The sequence below is a fragment of the Rhea pennata genome, chromosome 4 (assembly GCF_028389875.1).
Source record: "Rhea pennata isolate bPtePen1 chromosome 4, bPtePen1.pri, whole genome shotgun sequence".
Classification (NCBI taxonomy): Eukaryota; Metazoa; Chordata; class Aves; order Rheiformes; family Rheidae; genus Rhea; species Rhea pennata.
This window is the reverse complement of record NC_084666.1, coordinates 74,650,555-74,672,114: the sequence shown is the minus strand read 5'-3', so window position 1 is coordinate 74,672,114 and position 21,560 is coordinate 74,650,555. Positions and strand designations below refer to the sequence as shown.

General features: G+C 40.2%; 1 protein-coding gene and 2 long non-coding RNA genes across 4 annotated transcripts; 1 reads left to right on the top strand and 2 right to left on the bottom strand.

The window, feature by feature from the left end:
- The first annotated feature begins 472 nt into the window (after positions 1-472).
- Positions 473-19,764, top strand: HSD17B11 (hydroxysteroid 17-beta dehydrogenase 11). Of its 2 annotated transcripts, none has more exons than XM_062574333.1 (9): positions 473-1,082; positions 5,196-5,303; positions 5,889-6,020; positions 7,784-7,890; positions 9,265-9,402; positions 9,707-9,823; positions 11,606-11,679; positions 14,273-14,514; positions 16,651-19,764. In XM_062574333.1, exons 1-9 carry the CDS (start codon positions 873-875, stop codon positions 16,720-16,722), a joined length of 1,200 nt encoding a protein of 399 aa, XP_062430317.1. In that variant the 5' UTR covers positions 473-872; the 3' UTR covers positions 16,723-19,764. The 2 variants fall into 2 exon arrangements, with proteins under 2 accessions (XP_062430317.1, XP_062430318.1); XM_062574334.1 differs by lacking the exon at positions 16,651-19,764 and adding an exon at positions 15,813-16,054.
- Positions 10,184-12,445, bottom strand: LOC134139657 (uncharacterized). The gene is made up of 3 exons (XR_009958230.1): positions 12,340-12,445; positions 11,535-11,633; positions 10,184-10,625 (listed from the first exon to the last, which is right to left on the bottom strand). It is a non-coding gene; the product is annotated as an uncharacterized LOC134139657 (long non-coding RNA).
- On the bottom strand, positions 12,569-17,598 carry LOC134139656 (uncharacterized). The gene is made up of 4 exons (XR_009958229.1): positions 17,398-17,598; positions 16,177-16,325; positions 13,385-13,448; positions 12,569-12,713 (listed from the first exon to the last, which is right to left on the bottom strand). It is a non-coding gene; the product is annotated as an uncharacterized LOC134139656 (long non-coding RNA).
- Positions 19,765-21,560: the final 1,796 nt, after the last annotated feature.

Here is a 21,560-nt window from a genome sequence, read left to right as displayed (position 1 = left end):
CGGCCGCGACCCGGCCGTCACCGCCCCTTTTTGCGAGCTCGCCTCTCGTAGGGCGGAGCCACCGCCCAATCACGCGGCCGCCGCGGCTGGCTCGTGCCCATTGGCTCTCCCTCCCCTTTGCCCCGCCTCCTCCGCTCCACCTCCCTCCTGCCCCCCCCCGGTTCTGCCCGCTGATTGGTCCGCTGACCTGTCCATCGGGAGGCGTGGCCGAGCGCGCGTGCCCATTGGGCAGTTAACGGTCGCCGCGCCGCGCGCCCGGCTCGGGGCCTCGGCGATCGCGTTCCCCGCGTTTCACAAGGGGCCCCCCCCAAACCGAGCAGGAGGCGCCGGGCGCACGGCAACGGGGAACGTGGCCGCCGGGGCGGGAGGGGCCCGCAGCCGACGGCTTCCATGTGGGGCGGGCAGCAGCGGCTAGAGGCGTCCCGGGGCCGGGGCAGGGCGCGCGCGCCCCCTGGCGGCCGCGGGGGGGCGGGGGAGCGCCCCTCACGGGGCGGTGGCAGCCGGCTGCCCGCCCAGCGGGAACGGCCGGAGCACCCTCGTCTGCCGCGTTGTGCAATGTACCGTCAAGCACATCACAACGTCAGGCCGTTGCCCGCTCTTGGGAGTGGCGCAGGAGGTGTGCGATCTTCACGACGTTTTAGTGCTTGGGGCCAGCTTTTGCCTTTCTCACGCCATGAGAAGGTTTTTCTTACGACGTAGTTTGTTAATCCTTTGAACCGAAGGGTTTTCTTCTTGGTACTTTGGTCAAATTTTATTTACTGCTGGTGTTTTCAGTGGAGGAGTGCTCCTGGCTGCTGGTAAATCAACAACCCACACCATTATCAAAAGAGATTGAAGTTCAGCCAGGCAATAAAAAGATTTTTAGAAGAAAAATGAATCTGTGTCTGGAATTGCTGCTGTTTTTAGCAATACTGATCTACTCCTACCTAGAAGCTTTCTTGAAGCTTTTTATTCCTGTGAAGAGAAAATCAGTCTGTGGAGAGATTGTTCTGATTACTGGTGCTGGCCATGGAATAGGGAGAGCTACTGCCTGCGAGTTTGCCAAGCGTCAGAGCAGATTGGTTCTGTGGGACATCAACAAGGTAATATTAAATTCATGTCTTGATTCACTAATCCCCGAAGCGACTATTATTAAACAGGAATGTTTGAAGTTGTTGCATATAAATCCCTACCTGCTGGTATACACTTGTATCTGCTTATAGTCAGGTTGCTAAGTGATACGCCGAGCGAGCAAAGTTTTGACTCGGCTGCACAGAAGACCGTAGGTATCTCATTCCCACGGTTTAATCCAGAGCCCAGTGGTAATCAGGACGCTTCCATGTACAGCTTTACAAAGCATACTGCCAACTGGGAGGCACAATGATCCGGAAGACACTGGCCGAACTGCCATTTAAGCTGGCAGGAAAAGAAATTGAAAACAGAAGCAGGTTCCTATGGGAAAGTAGGACACCTTGTGCCTGCTATTTCTCTAGTCCCATATACTCTGCATATGTTGCTGGAAGAATTGTTTCTTTATTCACATCAGTGTGTAGCCTTGTGTTGAGCCAAGCTGGTCTGTGCTGCCTTTTAGTGCTGCTGTATATTGTAGATATGTCATTGCTGATTTTTACACTAGACCAAGCTCTCATTTTAAATTATTTGATTAGATATCAAAATTAGCATAACAAATCTCCAGAGGTCCCTTCCAATCTTACTGATTCTATGATTCCGTGATTCTATGAAATGGAGTCTGTATAAATAAAAAGACATAGAATGTTGTTGAGTGAGAACAAAGACAAGGTGCTGCATGCAGTACTAATCAACTGTACAGAGAGGGAATGAGTGGTTAGACAGAAGCACACAGAAAAAATTTTCTGACTCAATGGATCAGAAACTGAAGATGAGTTCAGGAAATCATCTTGATGCTGGAAAGAAAAAGAAAACATGATAGTGGGATGTGTAAAGACGAAGAGTACTTTGTAGAATTTCAGTGCCCTTTCATGCGACCCATTACAGAGAAGACCATACTTAGTGTGTCCATGTTCAGGCACCATGTCCATGTTTCTCAAAAAAAAAAAAAAGAGGCAAGAGAAGGAACACAACATAATAAAACCTGAACCATGACGGAAGTCTTGAAGATTGTGAATTCTTTCTTTTTTTTTTAACCTCAAGAAATAAAGACTCAAGGCGGGAGAGGCATTACACCAGTCTTGCAACGTATAAAAGCTTGCTGCAATAGGATATTACACATGTCCACTGGAATGGGAGAAGGGTAAATAAGCTTAAATTTGTAGCAAGGGAGATTTAGCTTTGATACTAGGAAAAATAGTCTAATGGTGATGATGAGTAGACACTGAAATATATTGCCAAAGTAGGCAGTGTATCTTGGAGGTTTTTAGAACATTTTAGATAAATCATAGATGATGTGGAAGCTCATAAGCAGTACAACCCTGTTGATCCTGATTAGAGGCTGAAATACAGACTAATTATTTCTTTCATTATAATATAAAAGATGGGCATTTTCCCTAATTGCTTTTCTACTCTAGTGATTAAAAAAAAAGGCAGCAAGAACTGCATTTTATGAAGGGTGTTATTCTGTATGAGTTAGGTAGCTATGAGACTCGCTTCCTTGATGAAGCCTGGTAGAAAACTTACTTGGAAAAACCTTCACTCCTGGATGCTATGAAATTTAAACATCGTCTGGGTGCTGAAGCGGGACAGTTAGAGACACCCACACTAGGGTCCTGTATAGCTTTCGTCAAATAAGGCGATCTCTCAGGCCATTTATAGTCCGGATCTTGTCGCTTCACTATTCCCAGTTCGTGTGGCTTTCCATCACCTTAAGACACAGACAAGAGCAAATTCCCTCTGCCTCAGCTTACTGCATTGTTATAATGGCTTTGGAAAATGCTTCAGTTTTGGTTTTGGGAATGGTCATTGTGCCTCTGGCCTGCTTGAATCATTTCAGTCTTTCATTCAGTGTAGCACAAAATTGTTTAGCCATTTCTACCCAAGTGGCTCTCCAAAATGTTTGTTTGAATGATGGAATGCCTAAAACAATTAAATAAATTCCTTTAGACTGAAGTAAGAAAGAGTTCAAGACCAAAGTACGTGCCTGTTCCTAACCTAGCTCTGTGAATGAACTTCTATTCCAGCTGGAGAATCAGGACAGAATTATGAAAGAACAGTTCTAATGGTATAATATTATTTATTCCAATTATTGTGTAGCCTAGAGTATAATTGATCTCATATTTACCATCTAAGATAACTGCACTGGCAGTCAAAAAAAAAATCTTCAAACATAAAAGAAAGACATTAAATTTATTCGTTTTGTGGGATTACAGAGAAATTATGGCTATGTGATCATGACTATAAGGAGTGTCAATGTTGAGAAAACTATTTACAGTATTTTGCTATGCTCATAAGTGTCCAAATACAAGGTAATGCCTCCTCTGCACTTTTGATTGTATAGCCACAGCAATAGATGTAGCCTGCTCCACATGCAGCATAAAAAGTTCTCCCAGCTAACAACGTGTAAAACCAACATCCCTTATGAACGTGGAGGCTTTCTTGGTCCTTTGTAAAAGCCATCACAGTCTGTCAGCACAGTTTTCTCATCTAATGGGTAATATGTGTTTGCACAAGTATTTTTCTAAATTCAAAGCCTTGCTGCTAAACCTGCAGTTCTCAGTTTTATAGGTGTTTCTTCGAGAAACCTGATTCCATAAAAACAAAAAACAGTAAAGGAGATGATTGTTCATGTTTTGAAATATGTCTTTTGCTCTCATAGCCTTTAGCCTAGTAGTTCTTGGCTGAAGTCCTACTAGCTGCAGAGGAACTACAATCGGCATGTCACTCGCTCTAGATTACAGCTGTGGGAATATATGCGTGTGCTGTGAAACTATGCATAAAAATGGCCAGCCTAGGTAGTATTTTCAGCCACACTCTTTTCTAACTCGTTATTTCCTGTGCCACACAGTTAAATCACTGAAGCTGTAGGGTGGAGCAGTTGCTAAGAGGTGATGGCAGGTAGATACTGAGTCTTGCATACCTGAAACAACATGTTTGACAAGTACAAACACACCCAAGACTGGAAGATCTCTCTTTAAATATAGTGTTTTGTACACTACAGTGAACAATTCCATCTAGTGTGATCTAGCGTAAGATCTAGTTGAGCTCCCATGTGCAGAAGGGACACTTGGAACAGAAAGTCAAATCTCTCAGGTCCCTCTAAGCAATGGCTCTGTTTGCAGTGGATTTACTTCAGCTGTATACCCAGTTTAGAAATTCAACAGCTATCTTCAAATTAAGCATTTTGCTCTAAACCAGTAATGACCTTTTTTTCTCTTGTCTTTTGCAGTAAAATGAGTCTGAGATGTTTTTGACTGAGAATATTTGACCCTAAATTCTTTTTGCTACAGACAATATGTTCTCTCTTCTGAAGCAGGACTACAGAGAAAATCCACTCTGAAACTGAGTTATTTTTGTAAGGGAGAGGAAAGAACAGATCTGAAAATAAAATAGTAAAAAGGAACTAAGACAGGCATTTTACACTTTTTATTCAGAGCAAGAAAAAAATTACTTGTTTTAAGGGAGCAGTTCCTTGGGCTCTGACCTTCCACTGGAATCACGCTTTCAATCCTTTGTTCTGGACGTGCAATGGCCACGAACTCCTCTTAAGAGAGCTGTTGCCTATTCATCAAATACTGTTCTTTTAAGAAATGTCTGTCTACAGTTGTATACCATGGAGCATGTCTCTCTTCTCACAACCAGTCAATTAGTATTGAAAAATGTAGGCCCACTTGTTTCTATCTATCTCAGAGGTATAATCTGGGCTTGCGTGTTAAGAGCGATGCTTAGAGCCGTGCTATCCACCTGCTGTGCTTTAAAAGTCATTGCCTTGGTAAAGCACATATTTACCCAGATATTATAGAAGGGGGCAAAGTCACTTGTGTCTCCACATTCTCTTCCTAGTAGTCTATGTAAATTATAAATTAAGGTCAGAATACTAGCCCTCCTATAGATCCAGACTACACTGCTTTCTCTGAGTAACCCTGAATGCTAAAAGTGGATTAAAAGCAGTTACATAATCTGGATACCTCTTTAGCCTCTAACTTGCTTGTAGTGATGCCAAAAGGACAAAATGCAGTCAAAGTACAGCTAAGCAAATCTTTCTTTCTTTTTTTTTTTTTTTTTTTTTTCCTTTCCTCTTATAGCATGGTATTGAGAGCACAGCAGCAGAATGCAAAAGGCTGGGAGCCACTGTTCATGCTTTTGTGGTGGACTGCAGTAAAAAGGAGGAAGTCTACAGTACTGCAGAAAAGGTATGGGTAACAGGTGGCTGTTGTTGTAAAGTTTACCCGAACATGCTTGATTTTCCAGACAGTCAGAAAAACAAAACATGAGGACTCGTGTTTTCAAGTCTTTGAAATCCTATCCCAGCCTTTGCTGCTTTCCATACAAAAAGAGTGATGTAACACTTCACATATTGCAGCCAAGCTGGTTCTCTTTTGTAATTCTCCTCAGTATCATGCCTTTTGCAGAGTTTGTTCTTCAGACAAAAAGAACTTGCTCCTTTTGCTGGCCTGTGCAGCATGCAGATTGCACCGAGGCCTTTGCAATAATTTTACTGTTGAGCATACGAGTCAAATGGCACAAACCAAACGTGACTTCACAGAGCACGCTTTGTCTGCAGGTAATGTGTGGAAAGCTATAAATAAAACAGAACATCAGATCTACGACGGATTTCATTGTACTGTGTAATTCCTACCAAATCCTGATACTTAGTATGATCTTTCTCTCCCCCCAAAATAATTCTAAATTTAAAATTAATTACAGAGCTCCTTTCATAATCTTTGCATTTTTTGATAGGGAATGAACAGCATCTTTATGGTCTCTCTATTAAAAAGGTGAAAAAGGACATTGGAGATGTCTCCATCTTGGTGAATAATGCTGGTGTGATTACAGCTGCAGACCTGCTCTCAACTCAGGATCAAGAAATTGAAAAAATGTTTGAAGTGAACATTCTTGCTCATTTCTGGGTAAGGGTTACTAGTATGTTGGTATCTTCATTTTTTTGTGTGTATATTACTAAGGATATAAATTTAGACTATCAGTTTAAAATATTGATGTGCTATGAAATTATCTTTCTGTCATATAAAACACAAGTAAAGTACTAAATAAAAAAATATTGCTAAGTATAGTATAAATGAGAAGCAGGTGAGCTCTATATTCTACATTTTGAAGTGTGTGCAGTTTATTTACGTGCACTTACCATCCAGTACCACTGTGCCCATGTTAGGTCAAACATTTAACACACTCAGAAGTGTACACACTTTACGCATTTCATTTAACATGTTGATACTTCATTTAACACAAGTCCTTAAACTTGTGAGATAATATCACAGGAACCTTAAATTCTTGTGCTACTTGATAAAAGTTATTCCCTAATGCTGTATTAGTCTAGCCATTATCAGATTTAATTGTGCACAGCTGCATATGCCTCTGAAAGCAGTGGTCATGACTTATTTGTATAAATACAATTTTGAAAATTGGTACTCTCTGATTCCCTCTTTGTGCATAATATGAAAAAATGTTAAACACCCATCTCATTTGACTATTTGGAGACTGTTAATTAACTTCTTGCTGTTCTGAGACTTGTCCAGTTTTTCCATTCTTTCTTTTTTTGAGTTAGTTAACCAGTGACAGCCTTATCTGCAACACAGGTGGGTCTGTTCAATAGGTGTATTAAGGTCCCTTTTTGGGTCGGTTTGTACTGCCAGCCAGGCACAGAGACTCTGGAAGTGGGACCTACACAGCTTAAAAACACAGAACAATTCTTTATTGGCTCACGTGCGCAGAAGGTGACTGGGCAGGAGGTACCTCTGAAAGGGCTGTTGCTGGCCAGGCAGGCGCAGGTCGGGCAGGACAGGGTCGGTCCCGCGGCTCCCGAGCACAGCTCCCCGGCGTTGCTGAGCTGTCTCTCCCGCACGCCGACAACACCAGTGGCTCTAGCAGCTTGACCCTCGGCCCATAAGGCTGGATTCATCTCTGGCTATGCCTGCTAACCTGACCAGGCTGTCTGCCTGTAGGATTTTATATCTTCCTATGTTGATGTTTTCTCTCTTGGGTCCCTGACCTGATACCAGCTTAACAGTTCTGCCTCTGTTATTTTTACCTTTCTTATCTCTTTGTAGATTTTCTCACAGCTCTTTCTGAGCAGTCTGAGTTAAGGTTATGCAGCTGAGCTGTATCAGAGCTGGGCCAACTTGGGTCCTCGGCACAACAGCTAATCCCAGGAATGGTGTGGGGGAAGATTTTAGCAGTGGTTACAGAAAGAGAAGGTTACAGGTAGTTAAGACTTTGTTTGTTTGCGATGGAAGAACAGAAATGCTACATATTGACAACAATTTTATTGTACATGCTTGTGTGAGACACTGACAGCATTTCTGCTGAAAACTGAAATCTAAAAAAGCAGCATAGGATAAACATGAGAATCAGATTATATTTATATTCTGCTTTCCTGAAACATCATTTTTTTTTCAAAAATAGGTTGAAAATAGTACCAGTGAAATTAGGAAAAGGTAGTATATATGTTTCTCGAAGTCCTCTATGATGCCAATCTTAGGTGCCTATCTTGGGGTCTTGCAGCTGAAAAATCTTATTTCTTATTTGTGAAATTCTAAATGAATACATGCTGTTATTGATAACATAAATCATGTATATATAAATAATTAGTGTGGAATATGCCTAACAAAACATTGCTTTTTCTCCCTTCCATTTCTGCCTTTTTTATACTTTCAAGACAACAAAAGCTTTTCTGCCAACAATGATGAACAACAACTATGGTCATATTGTCACAGTGGCTTCAGCAGCAGGTCATGCTGTAACTTCTTTCATGCTGGCTTACTGGTAAGTGACTTTAAAATTCAGTCCCCCACCCCCCTTTTTTAATGCATCTTCCCCATCAACAAGCATAGCATAACAGAGATAATTTTCCAACTTAAAAATATGCTTCCAAAAGATGGTGCTAAGGAAGAAAAAAAAAAATCCAACATGTTAACATGGACAGAGGTACCAGTTGATTTGCTGATAGACGAATAATGATGTGATAAATCAACTAATTAAAATTCACGGGTTTTTTTTTCAATATTTAGAGAGTGGACATGTTTGAGAAGGCAAAGTGCATCTTTCAGTTTTATCATACAGCTTCTGTCTATGTATGGTCAAGTTCTAAGTTCCTTTCTTAAAAAGAGTTCTCGTAAAAAAATCTCAAGAATAACATTTAAAGGATAAAACATGATAATATTTAGTGCTGTTAGCTACCTAACTGACCAACTCAGAGATTGATGTAAAGCCTGTATCCACTACAAGCACACGAAACGTTGAAGAAAATTGTGTTATATGGACATAAGAACGGACATACTGGATCAGATTAAAAGTTCATGTAGCCCTCTGTGATAGTGGTTCAAGGTGGAGCAATCTTTCTTGTGATACGTGCCATCACTTATAGCCATTGACAGCAAGTTGATAACTCCTGAGCCAGAGGTTTTACTTGGATTATAAAATCAAATTTAATGGCATCAAATAAACTTCTCTCTGATTTTACTTTCTTTTGGAGCTAATTTATTCTGTTGGCATCCATGAATTTCTGTGGCAAGGAGATCCTGAATGCTGTATGCATAATGGTTCTTTATTTTAAAACTTGTTTGTGAATGTCACGTGATGCTCCCTTGTGTTACAAGAAACAGTAGATAGTTGTTCTCCATTTCTACAGTCCACATCCTTCTTAATTTTACAGAAGCTTATGCTGAATTCCATCTTCAGATTTTTTTTTTCCCATAGTGAGAATTCATAGATACATCAGGTTCACCTTGTAAAATGGAAACTGCACCTTTTAAATGGAACTGCACTTGACATTTCACAAAGGCAAACTACATCATGGACTTACACATATTTATTTTTTTTTCTAAGAATTCTTAACATTTGTCTGACTGTTTACTACCAAGCTGGCTTTTTAAGAAAAGTATCCACCTCCTTTCCATAATATCTTTCCGAAGTAGCAATATCTGACTTACTAACTGGCTAACTTATCTATCTAACCTTACTGTGGCATAGGCAAAGTTAGAATTAGTCCCTTCGATGTATCCCAGGTGGATTACATTTTTTTTTTGCCCAATCAATCAGTATTGTCATGATCTTTCAGTCAGTTTTAGTTGGTATAATTTTAGAAACAGTGTTCCTGCCTTCACAGTTATGCTTTCCCTCCCTGCTCCCCCACCACAGTTCAAGCAAGTTTGCTGCAGTTGGATTTCATAAAGCTCTAACAGAAGAATTGTCTACACTGGGGAAGGATGGAATAAAAACATCTTGTCTTTGTCCAGTTTTTGTCAATACTGGCTTTGTGAAAAACCCAAGTTCAAGGTAATGTTACAGTCGAAGAAAAATTTCAAATCTCTGTCTTCCTTTCTTTGCATCTATGCATTACATATTTGTCCTTGCTTCAGATCTGGTACTCAAGTATATGAAAAATGAGATAAATTCATTTACATAATTGATTAAAGCAAATCTACAATGTCACTTAATCCACATAATAGTTGTATTTGAACTGTTTGTGTTTTTGAGCCTTTGATGCATCCTGCTTCATGTTCCATTGTTCCCCTTCTTTGCCCCTAATACCATGTTTTACTATTGTGGCTCTTAAATGTACATTTTCCTTTCCTTTTAGGTTTGGAAATGTTTTAGAAATTGAAGAAGTTGTAAACAAACTGATGGAGGGAATACTGACCAATCAGAAAATGATTTTTGTTCCGTCAAATCTAAGAATTGCATTATTTTTTGAAAAGTGAGTAGCAAAAAAACCCCACAAGACTAAAAAAAAATCCAAGATAACTACCTTCAAGTATATAAGCATCAAACTTCTAAATTTTAATGTCAAGCTTTATTGCAGGAGAGACTGCATTTTGCTTTCATAGTAGCAGAAGACAGAGTTTGGCAGCATAGGAATCCCCTTCTATGGGATTTACTTCCAGGCTCCAGAAGTACTCACCCTAGTTTCATTTATTTTCTATTATTATACTCATTCAGTGTTGACATACCTTGATAGTGTATATCTGTAGGAGAGATTTTATCTTTTTAAAGAAAATACATCTGAAATATCGTAGTATATGAGAAGAACAAGTTCCAAGGCAATGGAATAGGACAGTGATTCTTTTTAATGACATCAGTAGATTTTATACATAGAAAAATTATTCTGAGATCCATTTTAGTTCCTTATGGTTCACTTTTTCAAAGTAATTATATAGTAGTGAACAATACAGCTAAGGGTTTGACAGGGAAAGAGAAGAAGAAGAGAGTGCATTTTTCTAAACAGATAGGTATTTCCCATCTACTTCAGAAAACAGTTTCTCTAACCAGCAGCCCCAGAGAAGTTTCAGAAAGAGCTATGGAACTGCTGCTTATTAGTTTTCCTCTCCTCTTTTTAATATCAGAAGATTTAGGTCACAGATGCTAAGGCAGTATCTTTAGAAAGGCTCCAGTGCTTCTCTCAGCCATGTGAAGCAAGGCTTCTCCTTTCCTCACATCTTTTTGACCAGCGTAGCTGCTCTGCTGACACAAGTGTTCTCACCAGAGCTCAGGTTCAAAACCTAGAATTCACATCAGAACAACTAATTTAACGTTTCAGTTAACTTCTACAGTGTCTGAAGAAACTTTTTGGTAATAATCTGTTTATGTAACCTGATAAACCTGGGTCTAACTTTGCCAAAAATACTACATAGTCTCAATATAATGCCATTTCTTTTTTTGAGGTGGTTTGTAGGCTTTTTGTTTTGTTTTGTTTTTAATTCTGAATTAACTAGAAAAGCCTTGAAAGAAAAAAAAAAAAAAAAAAAAAAAATTAATTCCCAGATCATTTTTAAGCTCTTAAGCTTGGGAATAAAGGCTATACCATATAATGTATCAAGTGAGCCAATGCACTAAAATATGCACTGTGGTGGCAGTTTGAGTTACAAAGTTTACTGGGCATCAGATAAAGGGAAAAGTTACTTAATAATAAGCTGGTTTTGCATCTCCAAGGGACACTTACAAAGCTTGGCAGAAGCACAGAGAAGTCAAACCTAAAGCTATCAAAGCCCTTTAGATACCAACTTTTAAAAATACCTACCTTAATTTGGAACAAGGGGAACAAATCGGCAAAATTCATGACAAAAAGAGGAAAAATCCTCAGAGAAGAAACTACATCTCATATCACTCATATATTTACTGTCAGCTCATTTCAGATCATTCCTTGTCAAAGCAGGAAAACACTCATTATGCACATGTCTCTGTTCAATATTAAACCATCCTTGATCCTTCAGCAACATTGCAGCCAAGATCCTACCCAGTAAATGTCCCTGGAATCTTAATAAAAGAAGGAAGGTCATGAACGGATCGGAGTTAAATCTAGAAAAAGATTTGAGGTCTATATACAGTCTTTGGAAATATTCCTTGTTTCAAGTTTTAGGTAAATCAGTATCTATGCGTATGTTCTGCTCGTAGACCAGCTCTTCTCTCACCTGTGATGCGGCTTTTTCCATAATTTCAGATTTTTGTCATAGATTTAATTTCATGTTATCATCTCTTTCAGGTTGTTGCCAGAACGTGCTTTGGGAGTTCTGAAAAAAATGGATTCTATTAAGTTTGATGCGGTTATTAGAAAAAGTGAGAAGTGAATTGTTTCCCCTTTTACAATTCCATGAGTGAAAACAGAAAAAGTGCTAATTCTAGCTCAGTTATTTTGATTTAGAGCAAAATGTAAGATAAATACTCCCAGCCACCATCTTCCAGTACAGCTAAAGCTGTAGCCAGCATCTGCAGTAGGAACATACCTGTATAATATGGCTTGTTAACAAAGCAGAGATGCAGCTCAAGAGGTCAAAAGTACAGTTTTGACTATACTTAATATTGCTTTGTCTCCAAGACTAAGACAGATTAGAAATTCCAGCAAAGCCCATTTTTATCAGCACATTTTATGAGTGTGACAGGACTATATGTTAATCAGGATTCATCAATGAGCAAAAGCTTGCTGTATCACCTGAATTTATCATTTTAAGTTTCAAAAACTAATTCAAGCTCACAATTTCATATACTTTCCTAGTGAGTACCTGAAGTAATGTAGCCTTGAATCAGGTGCTATCAAATTACATTAGTCATCAATTATGCATATATCAATGTGCAGCTATGCTGGCACAACTTAAGCAGAATAAATAGAATTCTTAAACTTGATGGTTTCCCTTATCAGGTAACCTCCTAACCACGTTCCAGAGATATATTTCAGTATAGTTCTAGGTGTACCAAAAGGTGTGATATCACATAATATACCTTTTCCTTGTATCAGCATCAGTCTCCCAGGAGCTCCCTTAGGAACAATACAGGATGCAGCTGAAAACTTTTATTTTCTTCATTTTGAAAAAGTAGTTTTCTGGATTGGGTGGAGAAGGTGGGGACCAAAAAAAAAAAATCAGTTCAAAAAAAGTGTAGTGGGGTGTACACACACACACTCAGTCACTCTCTCATTCTAATTTTTGCATACCTGAGCTGAAACTGAAGCTAGAAAACCAAGTATGGAGCTTTGCCAGACAGAAGCTGTTGCAGCTTGGATGCCTACAATTGAGGTAGGCCTGCTACTAGGAGAGAGGAGCTGTAGATTTGTTCTAAGAGTCAGCAGGATTTCAGCAATAAATAAAACGCAGATACTGTGAGAAAATTGGTGAGAAAAAGCTGTAGATACTTGCTTAGCAGCTACAGCAGTTTAACCTTTCCCTCACATGTTGAGGCTTGAGAGCAGAAAGTATACACCAGAGGGGGAAGGAAAATGAATAAAGACTATACTTTTTTCCTAGGAAAAAAAGCTGCTTAAAACATAGATGAAAATCTCAGTTCATTTTATGTTTATAGGCAGTAGGAAGATGGCTGACTGGTTAGAAGATCTATCTAAAACTCTCTTTTCTGGTAATTAATCAGAAAGTGTTCAGCTACAGAAATGCATTTTTACCATAATTTTTGAAGTATCCCATGAATTGATTTCAGGTGATCTCACACACCAACTTAACTTTAGTTATGTTTTGTTGGAACAATTTATCAAATTGTTTGCCTGTAACTTTCAGAAATCTTTAAAACACCTTCCTATGAAATCAGCGTACTATTACTCTACAAATCACTGGGTGCCTTACCTCATTTCATACATGCCAGAAAACTGGCTTACTTTATAAGAATGCTGAAGAACAGTTGGAATATTCTTATTTCACAATGCAAATAATCCAACCTAATATAAAACTGTAATGTATCTGTTAAACTACTCACAAATCAGACTCATGTATTAAAGAAAATGGCAAGGATATACTTAGACTGGAAAGCCTTCATGCACCTGCAGTGGGTGTGTTTGCAGCAGGGTTGGGGGGGGATCCTTTCAGTATTACAGAAGTTGGCAGCTAAAAAAAACACAACATAATCCTTTTTAGAGAAGAGAAATAATTTCACTGAAGCCCATAGGGCTTCTACATCTGCACAGAATGTAAGATAAAGCCTTGATTGGCAAATTAGAAACTCTTGAATAAGTCTTAATTTAAACTGATTAATGCATTCATCACAGCACAAAATTAAACCAATACAGACTAGATAACATACATACATAGCTCATTCCCAAGCCCATTTCAAATGCAGTCCAGGTACTTAAGGGCCCACCATAAGTACAGTCAGTAAGAATGAAGTTCTGAAATCCCTTAAAATCAGAGAGCACAGACTTCTAAGTTCTTTATCTTTGCTCAAATAAGTAAATAATAATCTACAGAAGACATTGTTACCCTTTGAAATGGGGAAATGGCAGTACAGTCCTATGGGAGAGATGGTGCACCATAATTTAGGTATTACAAAACCACAGAGCAAACCCTTCCTTGGGGGGGAGACTATACCATCTATTGTAGACATGATAGCTCACAGCTCAGCTTGGGCTTTGAATTACACCAGAGGGGCAGTGGGTGACCATGTATTTTGGGGTTCACAATTATTAATTTGTTTTGTTCAGAGCAGAAAGACTTGCCTTGTTCTTTTTCTAACATAAAAGTCCCCTTTTCCTCTGTCTCTGCAAACAAGCATACACTAGAATGGAGGTATTCTACTCTGAAAAGCTGGTCCCATTCATTTGTACTTGGAGAAGACAACAGAAAGAAACACGATCATCTTCAAGACGCCTTACCAATAACATTCTTGTATGATTCTTACCTTTACCTTCCCATACCTGCTCTTCCCCTTCCAGGTGGCAGGGAGCAGCAGGACTGGAGATGCACTGGCAAGCCAAGAGCTGAGGGTTACCACAGGGCAGGCAACTCACCGACAGGGTGCTGCCCCACAGTTCCCAAACAAGGAGAACAGAGCACATCCTGTGATGGTAACCAGGGTCAGCTGGTCTACCAATCATCACACCAGTCCATAGTGACAAGGCTGGTCCAAGGTCAAGCCAGGAAGTTACATCAGCAAGACATGGACAGGATCAACAAGGTACAAGGCTAGTCACTGGCATGTCTACAGCACAGCGCAGGTAGGGGCAGAGGCTGGTGCTGAATGCAGGTCCCAGGCCAATGGCCAGAGGCTGCATGGGTGAATGCCCCTGAGGAGGCTCTTTCTCATAACCTAACTGTCCTGAGTTACCTCCTGTAACAAGACCTGCTCTGAGAAGGACGTTACACTTCCAAAGGTCCCTTCCAGCCTACACAGTTCTGATTTGGTTTTCCTAACAGGCTGATCCCAGGTTACAACTGCACTATATCAAAGCTGAAGAGCTGACTTTGAACACTGGCAGCCAAACCTGGCAGGGTGGGGAGTAATAGTTATGACAACTGCAGCCTGTTGGCAAACTCAGGGCCCCCGCACCAGTAGCAATTTGTGTTACTGTTTTAGATGTTCTAGTAAACAGGATATTTTAAATGCTGCCAGGTAGTCTGTACAGCTTCTCTATAGACTCCCTTTAGGCATTTGGTACAAAAGAACAACATGTGGATGAAACATTGGCCAAATAACTCTTCAGAGCACAGATTATCTTTTTGTCTACTTGTGCAATTCCTGACTTTACTGGCTAGCCTTACTATTGAGGGAGCCTTGAAACTGCTGCCACATTACGAACAGGTAGAAATTGGTGTCTTCTAATATAATCCATCCTGCTGTTCTGAGCATTTAGTATTGTTCTGCAAACTGAGGTTCTCCAGAAAATGGAGATCCCTTTTCACCCAGCTCCGTTTGCTATTAGGTCATAACAGGTAGAAGTTTGTGCTGCTAGTCTAACTAACACCAAAAAAGAGGGTTTCTCTTCTGGTTGTATAACTTCTACGTAATAAGACATTCAGAGTGCGGTAAGGGGCATGTTCCCAGCTTAGGACTTTTTGCTTCATAAGCAGAACTGCTGTAGCTGAGAAAGGGAAAGAAAGAGTAGGGCTGTAATTTGCCTTATACATTTAAGGCTGATCAGGATCTTGCCCCCTGGTCATCCAAATCTCCATGATACCAAGGATAACAGATTGTTAAGGAAAGCAGAAATGCAAGTCTTGGGTTCTGAGGCAGCAAATTAAGAGCACAACTGTTTGGCATTTTCATTATGTTAACCTGCATCTATTCTTCTAGTGAAGAGTTTGTGATATAAAAGTAGAGATGCTTTAACCGCACAGTCAGGGAGAGCAGCTCATTGGCAAAAATGTTTGCCAGAGACACTAGAGCCTAGAGGCTAAATCAGTACTTCACATACACATAGGTATTTGATATTTGTTTCTTGTATTGCTGAAAAACATTCTTAACTCTTCTCCCAGCTTTGCTTCTCCTAGTTCAAGCCCTTACAGTTCCCATTATCTCACAGCTTGAGCTTTTGCCTGAAAGAAGACATTTTTGTACAATGTAGTCAAACAACTGTGAAGGAAGATGCTCAAAAAGATCCCTGAGACAGACAAGTCAAAAACTTGATGAGTAGGCTCTCCTTTCAGATAGGGGAAGGTCTGGCTCCAAAAGGCTAAGTCAGGTAAGACATTTGGTCTCTCTTGTACCAGCTATTCCTTTAGAGGCCTCAGAGTGAATCAGATTCTGATGGTAGCATTATGAAATAAGAACAACGTATCTATCTGGGGAGTGAGAGAGAGAGCGCACACTCCTGCAGAGCCTCTGTCTTGGGACACTTACCGAAGGAAAGGTAGATCTGTGTTCAGTCCTGTTTTGCTGGATGTAGTTCAGTCTCTCTGGGCCAAGAGGAATTTTCAGGCAACAAAACTTACATGCTATTATAAATATAGCCATAGTTCTTCTGCAGTTCGCCTACAGCTGCAATTGTTCTGCTTGGCATAAAGGAACAAACATAAAAGGATTTAAACCTCAGTATCCTGAACTCAGTGATCAAAGAATTAAACTATCAGGTTTTCCAGGCTCCTAGTTTCCCTTCTTGGCCGTAAGAGACAACACAGTTGAAGCTTATCCCAAAATCTAGTAGCTATCGGTATCTTTCCAGAGTACACATGATCAAAACTCAGGTATCTACTTGCAGCAAGGCCCAAAATTTGAAGACTGGTATCTCAAATTCTTTATTAGGGAACTTAAGAGTCAGATAAGTGACTCTCTGGCCTCCTGCTCTGTGTCTCTCTCGCTCTTCTTTTAGAGTAGGTGCTTCTCTGCCTTCCCTGCCTCTGCAGTCTCAACCAGAGCACTGACTGGAGCCACGTGCCAGGAAAATGACAGCACCACTGAGCTGCAGAAGTAGTCTGGCTGAACCACTGATGTCTTAATTGAAAACAGAAAGAGTTCCAAGGGAATAGGAAGAAATGTCTCTCTCTGCTGGAATCAACTCAGTCTCCCACAGACAAGATGAATAACTATGCAGCCAAAGCACTGGGATGCTGATTAGAAATCTATGGAGCTCCCTCCCCAACTCTTGCAGCCGTTCCACTTGAAGACAGAACAAGATTGCAAGGACCCTTCTGGAGCTTATGTACCAGGGACATAATGGATTCACAAAGCTGCCTCTGCGACCACCCTACCAGCTAACACAGAGGCTGTTCCCCGGTAGGGGAAGAAAGGAAGAGAAGTATTGACACTAAAGACTAGACTGCTTTTTTATTAGGGCAGATATAGCCAAAAAGTTTGTAGCACACCTGCCTAGCAAAAGGTTTATCTGCTAGAGATTTTGGAATATAACATAAATGAGATCAGTTTACCATATCTAAGAGAATTCCACTCAGAGTGATCTTGGCTGGCTGTGTAGGTGATATCAATATGTTTGGCTGGAGCTATCTGAGCAACTGCTCAGTCTTTTTCTCCAACGTGTGAGATTTAAATGTCCCAGTGTACGGTAAATCAGACTGCTTGTGGGCGCAAACAGGATCCCAGACCCATTCCTCCCCGTTCTCTTACCACAGATGCTCTGTGCCATCTGTCTTCCATCTTCCTCACAAGTTTCTCACCTCAGGTCAGATGAAGCTGCTACATCAGTGTCCTTAGAAGCACAGTCCCTGGCACTGCCTTGAGTGCTGCTGAGTATGCAGCTAGCAAACCAGCAGAGCTGGTTACATTGCTGCCTTACCAGAGATGTATCACACGGTCAGCTTGCCTTGTCAGAGCCATGACTTACTTGCTTCCACACCGACAGTCCTGGCAGAGCAGCAGACCCACAAAAACTTAATGAGAAAAGATTTGGGGGGTTCAGGCTTTCAGGGTGCCCAGAAGCCCAGGGAATCATCTGGCCTGCTTCTGCCTACAGTTAGCAAGCACCATACCTGCTGAGCTAACCCACAGTCTGAATACGTCTGTCTCTTGGGCTAGACCCAAGCCATAGGCCAGAGACTGGGGACTTCTGGCCCAGACTGTGGACAAATGAATATAGAAAGCTCAAGAAATGCACCTGATGCAAGTAGTAACTGTAACTATTTCAGAAAGAAAAGCAAAATTCAGACTTAAAATATGACAGGAACATGGGCCTTACATTAAAAGGTCTCATGCTTTCAAGGAGAAAATAGCTGTCATTGGGTCAGGACTATAAAGTTTGTCTCCAGCATCCACAAATTTTAAAACTAGGATAGCTTAAGTTGTCCTAGGGCAAGTTAAATCTATAATCATAGCTTTCCCCATGTTCTTCTATTATGACTTTGGGCTCCAGAGGGGGATAAAACCCATTGAATTTGAATCTAGTAAGTAAATGAGTAATAGAGATTACAGATATGATCACACAACCAAATTACTAAGCTGTAAACCTGGGCGTTCCAGCACAGTACATATTCTGCTCTAACTTCCCTTTTGCTCCTTCAGACTGCGGGGGTACCCTGCAGGCAGCATTAGCCTCGATGGAAGAGACCTTAGCTGCCTGGCCAAGCAAGAAAAGAAGAACAAGCATACTGCTATGATTATTACAGAGTATATCATGTTTGTAAGGCTAAATACCAGTTCACTCTCCTTTCCCATAACATTTTTTCATGTGCCCATTCCCTAAGATTTACTCTTCCTATTTCCAGTCCTCACCAAATCACCAAACCCAGAACGAGCCCTGTGATACAGGACGTTCCCAGGCACCACACAACAATGTGGAAGTCACCATGTACAGGGAGCAAAAGTAACTGCAGTGCTGCTGCAGCAAAGCACCCAGTGGTTCTACGGACCTGCTACAAACTAAACAGAGCAGGACTGGGCTCCCTCATTTCTTCCTAACACTCACATACAAGTTAGAGATAGTTTTTGCAAAAAAATCTTACCTATACTTAGAAGTGCCCTTTTAGGTCATGCAGCACTACACATCAGTTCCTGTGAATTCAATAAATACTTTCAGCCAAAATATGTGGGGAACATTTTGTAGGGGAAAAAAAAGAGCTAAGTTTAATTTTAAGGAGTAATAGGAAAAAAATACATTTTTTTTTTTTTTAATTAAGCCACAAAGACAGGATATGCTAGCACTGGCATGAAAAAAAATCTTTAATCTTGGATATCATAAAACAGATCTTGCTATGCAAAGACTCTTCATCTTATACATACTGGCTTGCTGTTTATGACAGCCCTCTAGCCTGGTTTCCTGGGTTTGGCCAAGGAAGCTCAGCTATCTTGGGCACACAGCTAACAGGCTACAGGACACATCGGGATCCCTAAATAGTCAAAATGAAAATAAGACTTAACAGAATTGCTTGTTATAACGTTTTCAGCCCTTTCGTGATTATTCAAAACCTTGTAACCTTTCCAAAAAGCACTGCCTTTTCCTGTCTGTACTGTACACACTGATTGGGAATACCATGGAAATGCAAATTGATCAATAACAACTCATTTACTGTGACAAGAACCATGAGTAACAAATACTGATGTAGCATTGCATAGCAGGGGGAATCTTGTAAACTTCATTGTAGGAATTTTTAAAGAGTACAAGTGGAGTAAGAACATTCTACTGCAAAAGAGCAAAATGTATTTCTTTACAAGAACAAAGAATGTAACAGCAGAAAAGGTCTGATATTAACAACACTGAGTAACACAGGCAGAGTGCCAGCTAACATAGCTATGTTTCTCTGAGGATTCAAGTGAGTATCTCAGGCCTATACAGATACTTTGTTAAGGATAAGCCTTTCATATCTGTTACTTATAATGGTTGTACATATCAGAAATGAGTAGTCAAGAATCATTTGAAATGCAACATTTTGTAGAAATAATTTATGCTGTTTATGTATTTCTTTTACAGATAAAGAATTTCTGACTCAGAAGGACTATTTTTGTTCCTAATTCAAATGCTTACCCAGTAACCAACTTAGTGGCAAGAGTGGCTGTAGCTTGCTTCATGTCATCTCTCTTCAGCAGCAGTGAACAGATAAAAAGGAAGGGCTGGTAGCATATACAGGACAGAGGCTGTATTCCTCTTTGGTAGGATGATGTAAGTCCATGTATACCCCAGGCCTATATATGAGAAAGCAGCAATACAGATTTTTCTGGCATTTCTTTTTAAAGCTGTGGATTGTTGCAATCTTGCCCTTGTCACACATGACTGCCTTTAGATCTGCAGCCTCAGAAGTCAAGAAACTCTGGCTGCCTCATACTCAGTTACTTGAAGCACGGATCTTCAAAAAGTCTTAAATACATAATAGAGGTTCAAGACGGCCAGATTCCAAAGCACAGTCCTCAGAACTTCTCCAACTACCTTAAAGGCAGTTCTAGATTATATCTATGCTGTGCAGTACCTAAGCTATCTCAGTAGTAGCTCAAATGTACTCAGAGCTGTTTGGCATATAACCCAATGCCTGTCTGCTGGCTTGTATCCTGGCAGTGGTACAGCTGTACTAGTGCTGCCCTGAAGTATTATGGTTGGGAAAGGGATTGTTTATTCATTTTGCAGCTAACAAACAGATCTCTGGATGATGCTGAGCAACACAGTGCAAACCTACATTCTGTACATGACACTTTCTTGGCAAGATAAAGCAGTTTGGCATTCAGTCTCAAGCTGAAGCCTCCACAAGGTAGGTGTTTCTGCTCCTGCAGCATCTAATCCAGTAGGTACATGTGACACATACTGACTTAGCTGAGCTTGGCACACACAGTGCAGCAGTCACTCAACACCCAAAGATCCTTTTCACCCAGCCTAATGTCCTAAGTCTGAGCTACTGAGTCATGTACCAAGTGAACCTTATTTTTCCCCCTGGAAAGTAACACAGGGAAAGTTTGTTATTTAAGTGTTTACAGTTGGTTCTTCACTTATGTATCTGCTTCTAATTTTTTTGAGAATAGTTACCAGGGAGTAGCAATATTTTTAAATTTGTTATTCTGAGGATGTTCCTGTTCTCAAAGTGTCCCTGCTTGGTTAAAGGTCTGTATCTTCTACCTGACTAGGCACAGTTTAAAACTATTTCTTAGCTCATTATTATTGATCATGGATACAAGATGTGTTTAAAAATAGACAGCAGAAAGATACATGACAATAAAGCCCAGTTTTAAGAACCTGTATTTTAATTTGTTGTCTCTCAATTTGAAATAGTTAGCCTTTACAGCACAGAGATAATGGGTGAAAGGCTTATGTAATTCTTAAAAGAAAGCAACAAGTCAAGTAGCCATCCAGCTAAGGAACCATCCTAGCTTTATTCTTTTGTTGTAGATTATTTTAAATTATCATTAATTCTGCCAGGAAACTTTTGCTTTATGTTGTCTAACTTCAGAAACAGACTGAAGCTCAGAAGTGTAAAGTTCCTTTTACCTAGCAAATGTACAGCACTGCATATAAAATTTGGCCTTTTGTGTTCATAAATTATTGTTGCAGAATTACAGAGACTGCTCAATACACTTAATTAAATATATAAGTAGACTAGTCAGATTTCCATTTCCTAAAATGTTATTCCTGACCAGTGTAATTTTGTAAACGTTAACTGCATTTATTAAAGGAAATTTTCTAATTTTACAATTCCTAGCCCAATGAGCCAGTAGAGTTTTAAACTTAAGTCTTTTTAATGGACCCCAATCAATCACATCATTAGTTATTTTATATTCACTAACAGAACAGAGGAAAAGCACTTACCAGAATACACTGCAGTCAAAAGGGATCACCCAGAGTTTAGCCTCAAAGT

Excerpts from the sequence above, each read along its gene's own strand:
- HSD17B11 (XM_062574333.1), top strand. The coding sequence starts at position 873 with ATGAATCTGTGTCTGGAATTGCTGCTGTTTTTAGCAATACTGATCTAC. Across the intron at positions 7,891-9,264 it reads TCTTTCATGCTGGCTTACTG|TTCAAGCAAGTTTGCTGCAG; the intron begins GTAAGTGACTTT and ends CCCCCACCACAG. Across the intron at positions 9,403-9,706 it reads GTGAAAAACCCAAGTTCAAG|GTTTGGAAATGTTTTAGAAA; the intron begins GTAATGTTACAG and ends CTTTCCTTTTAG.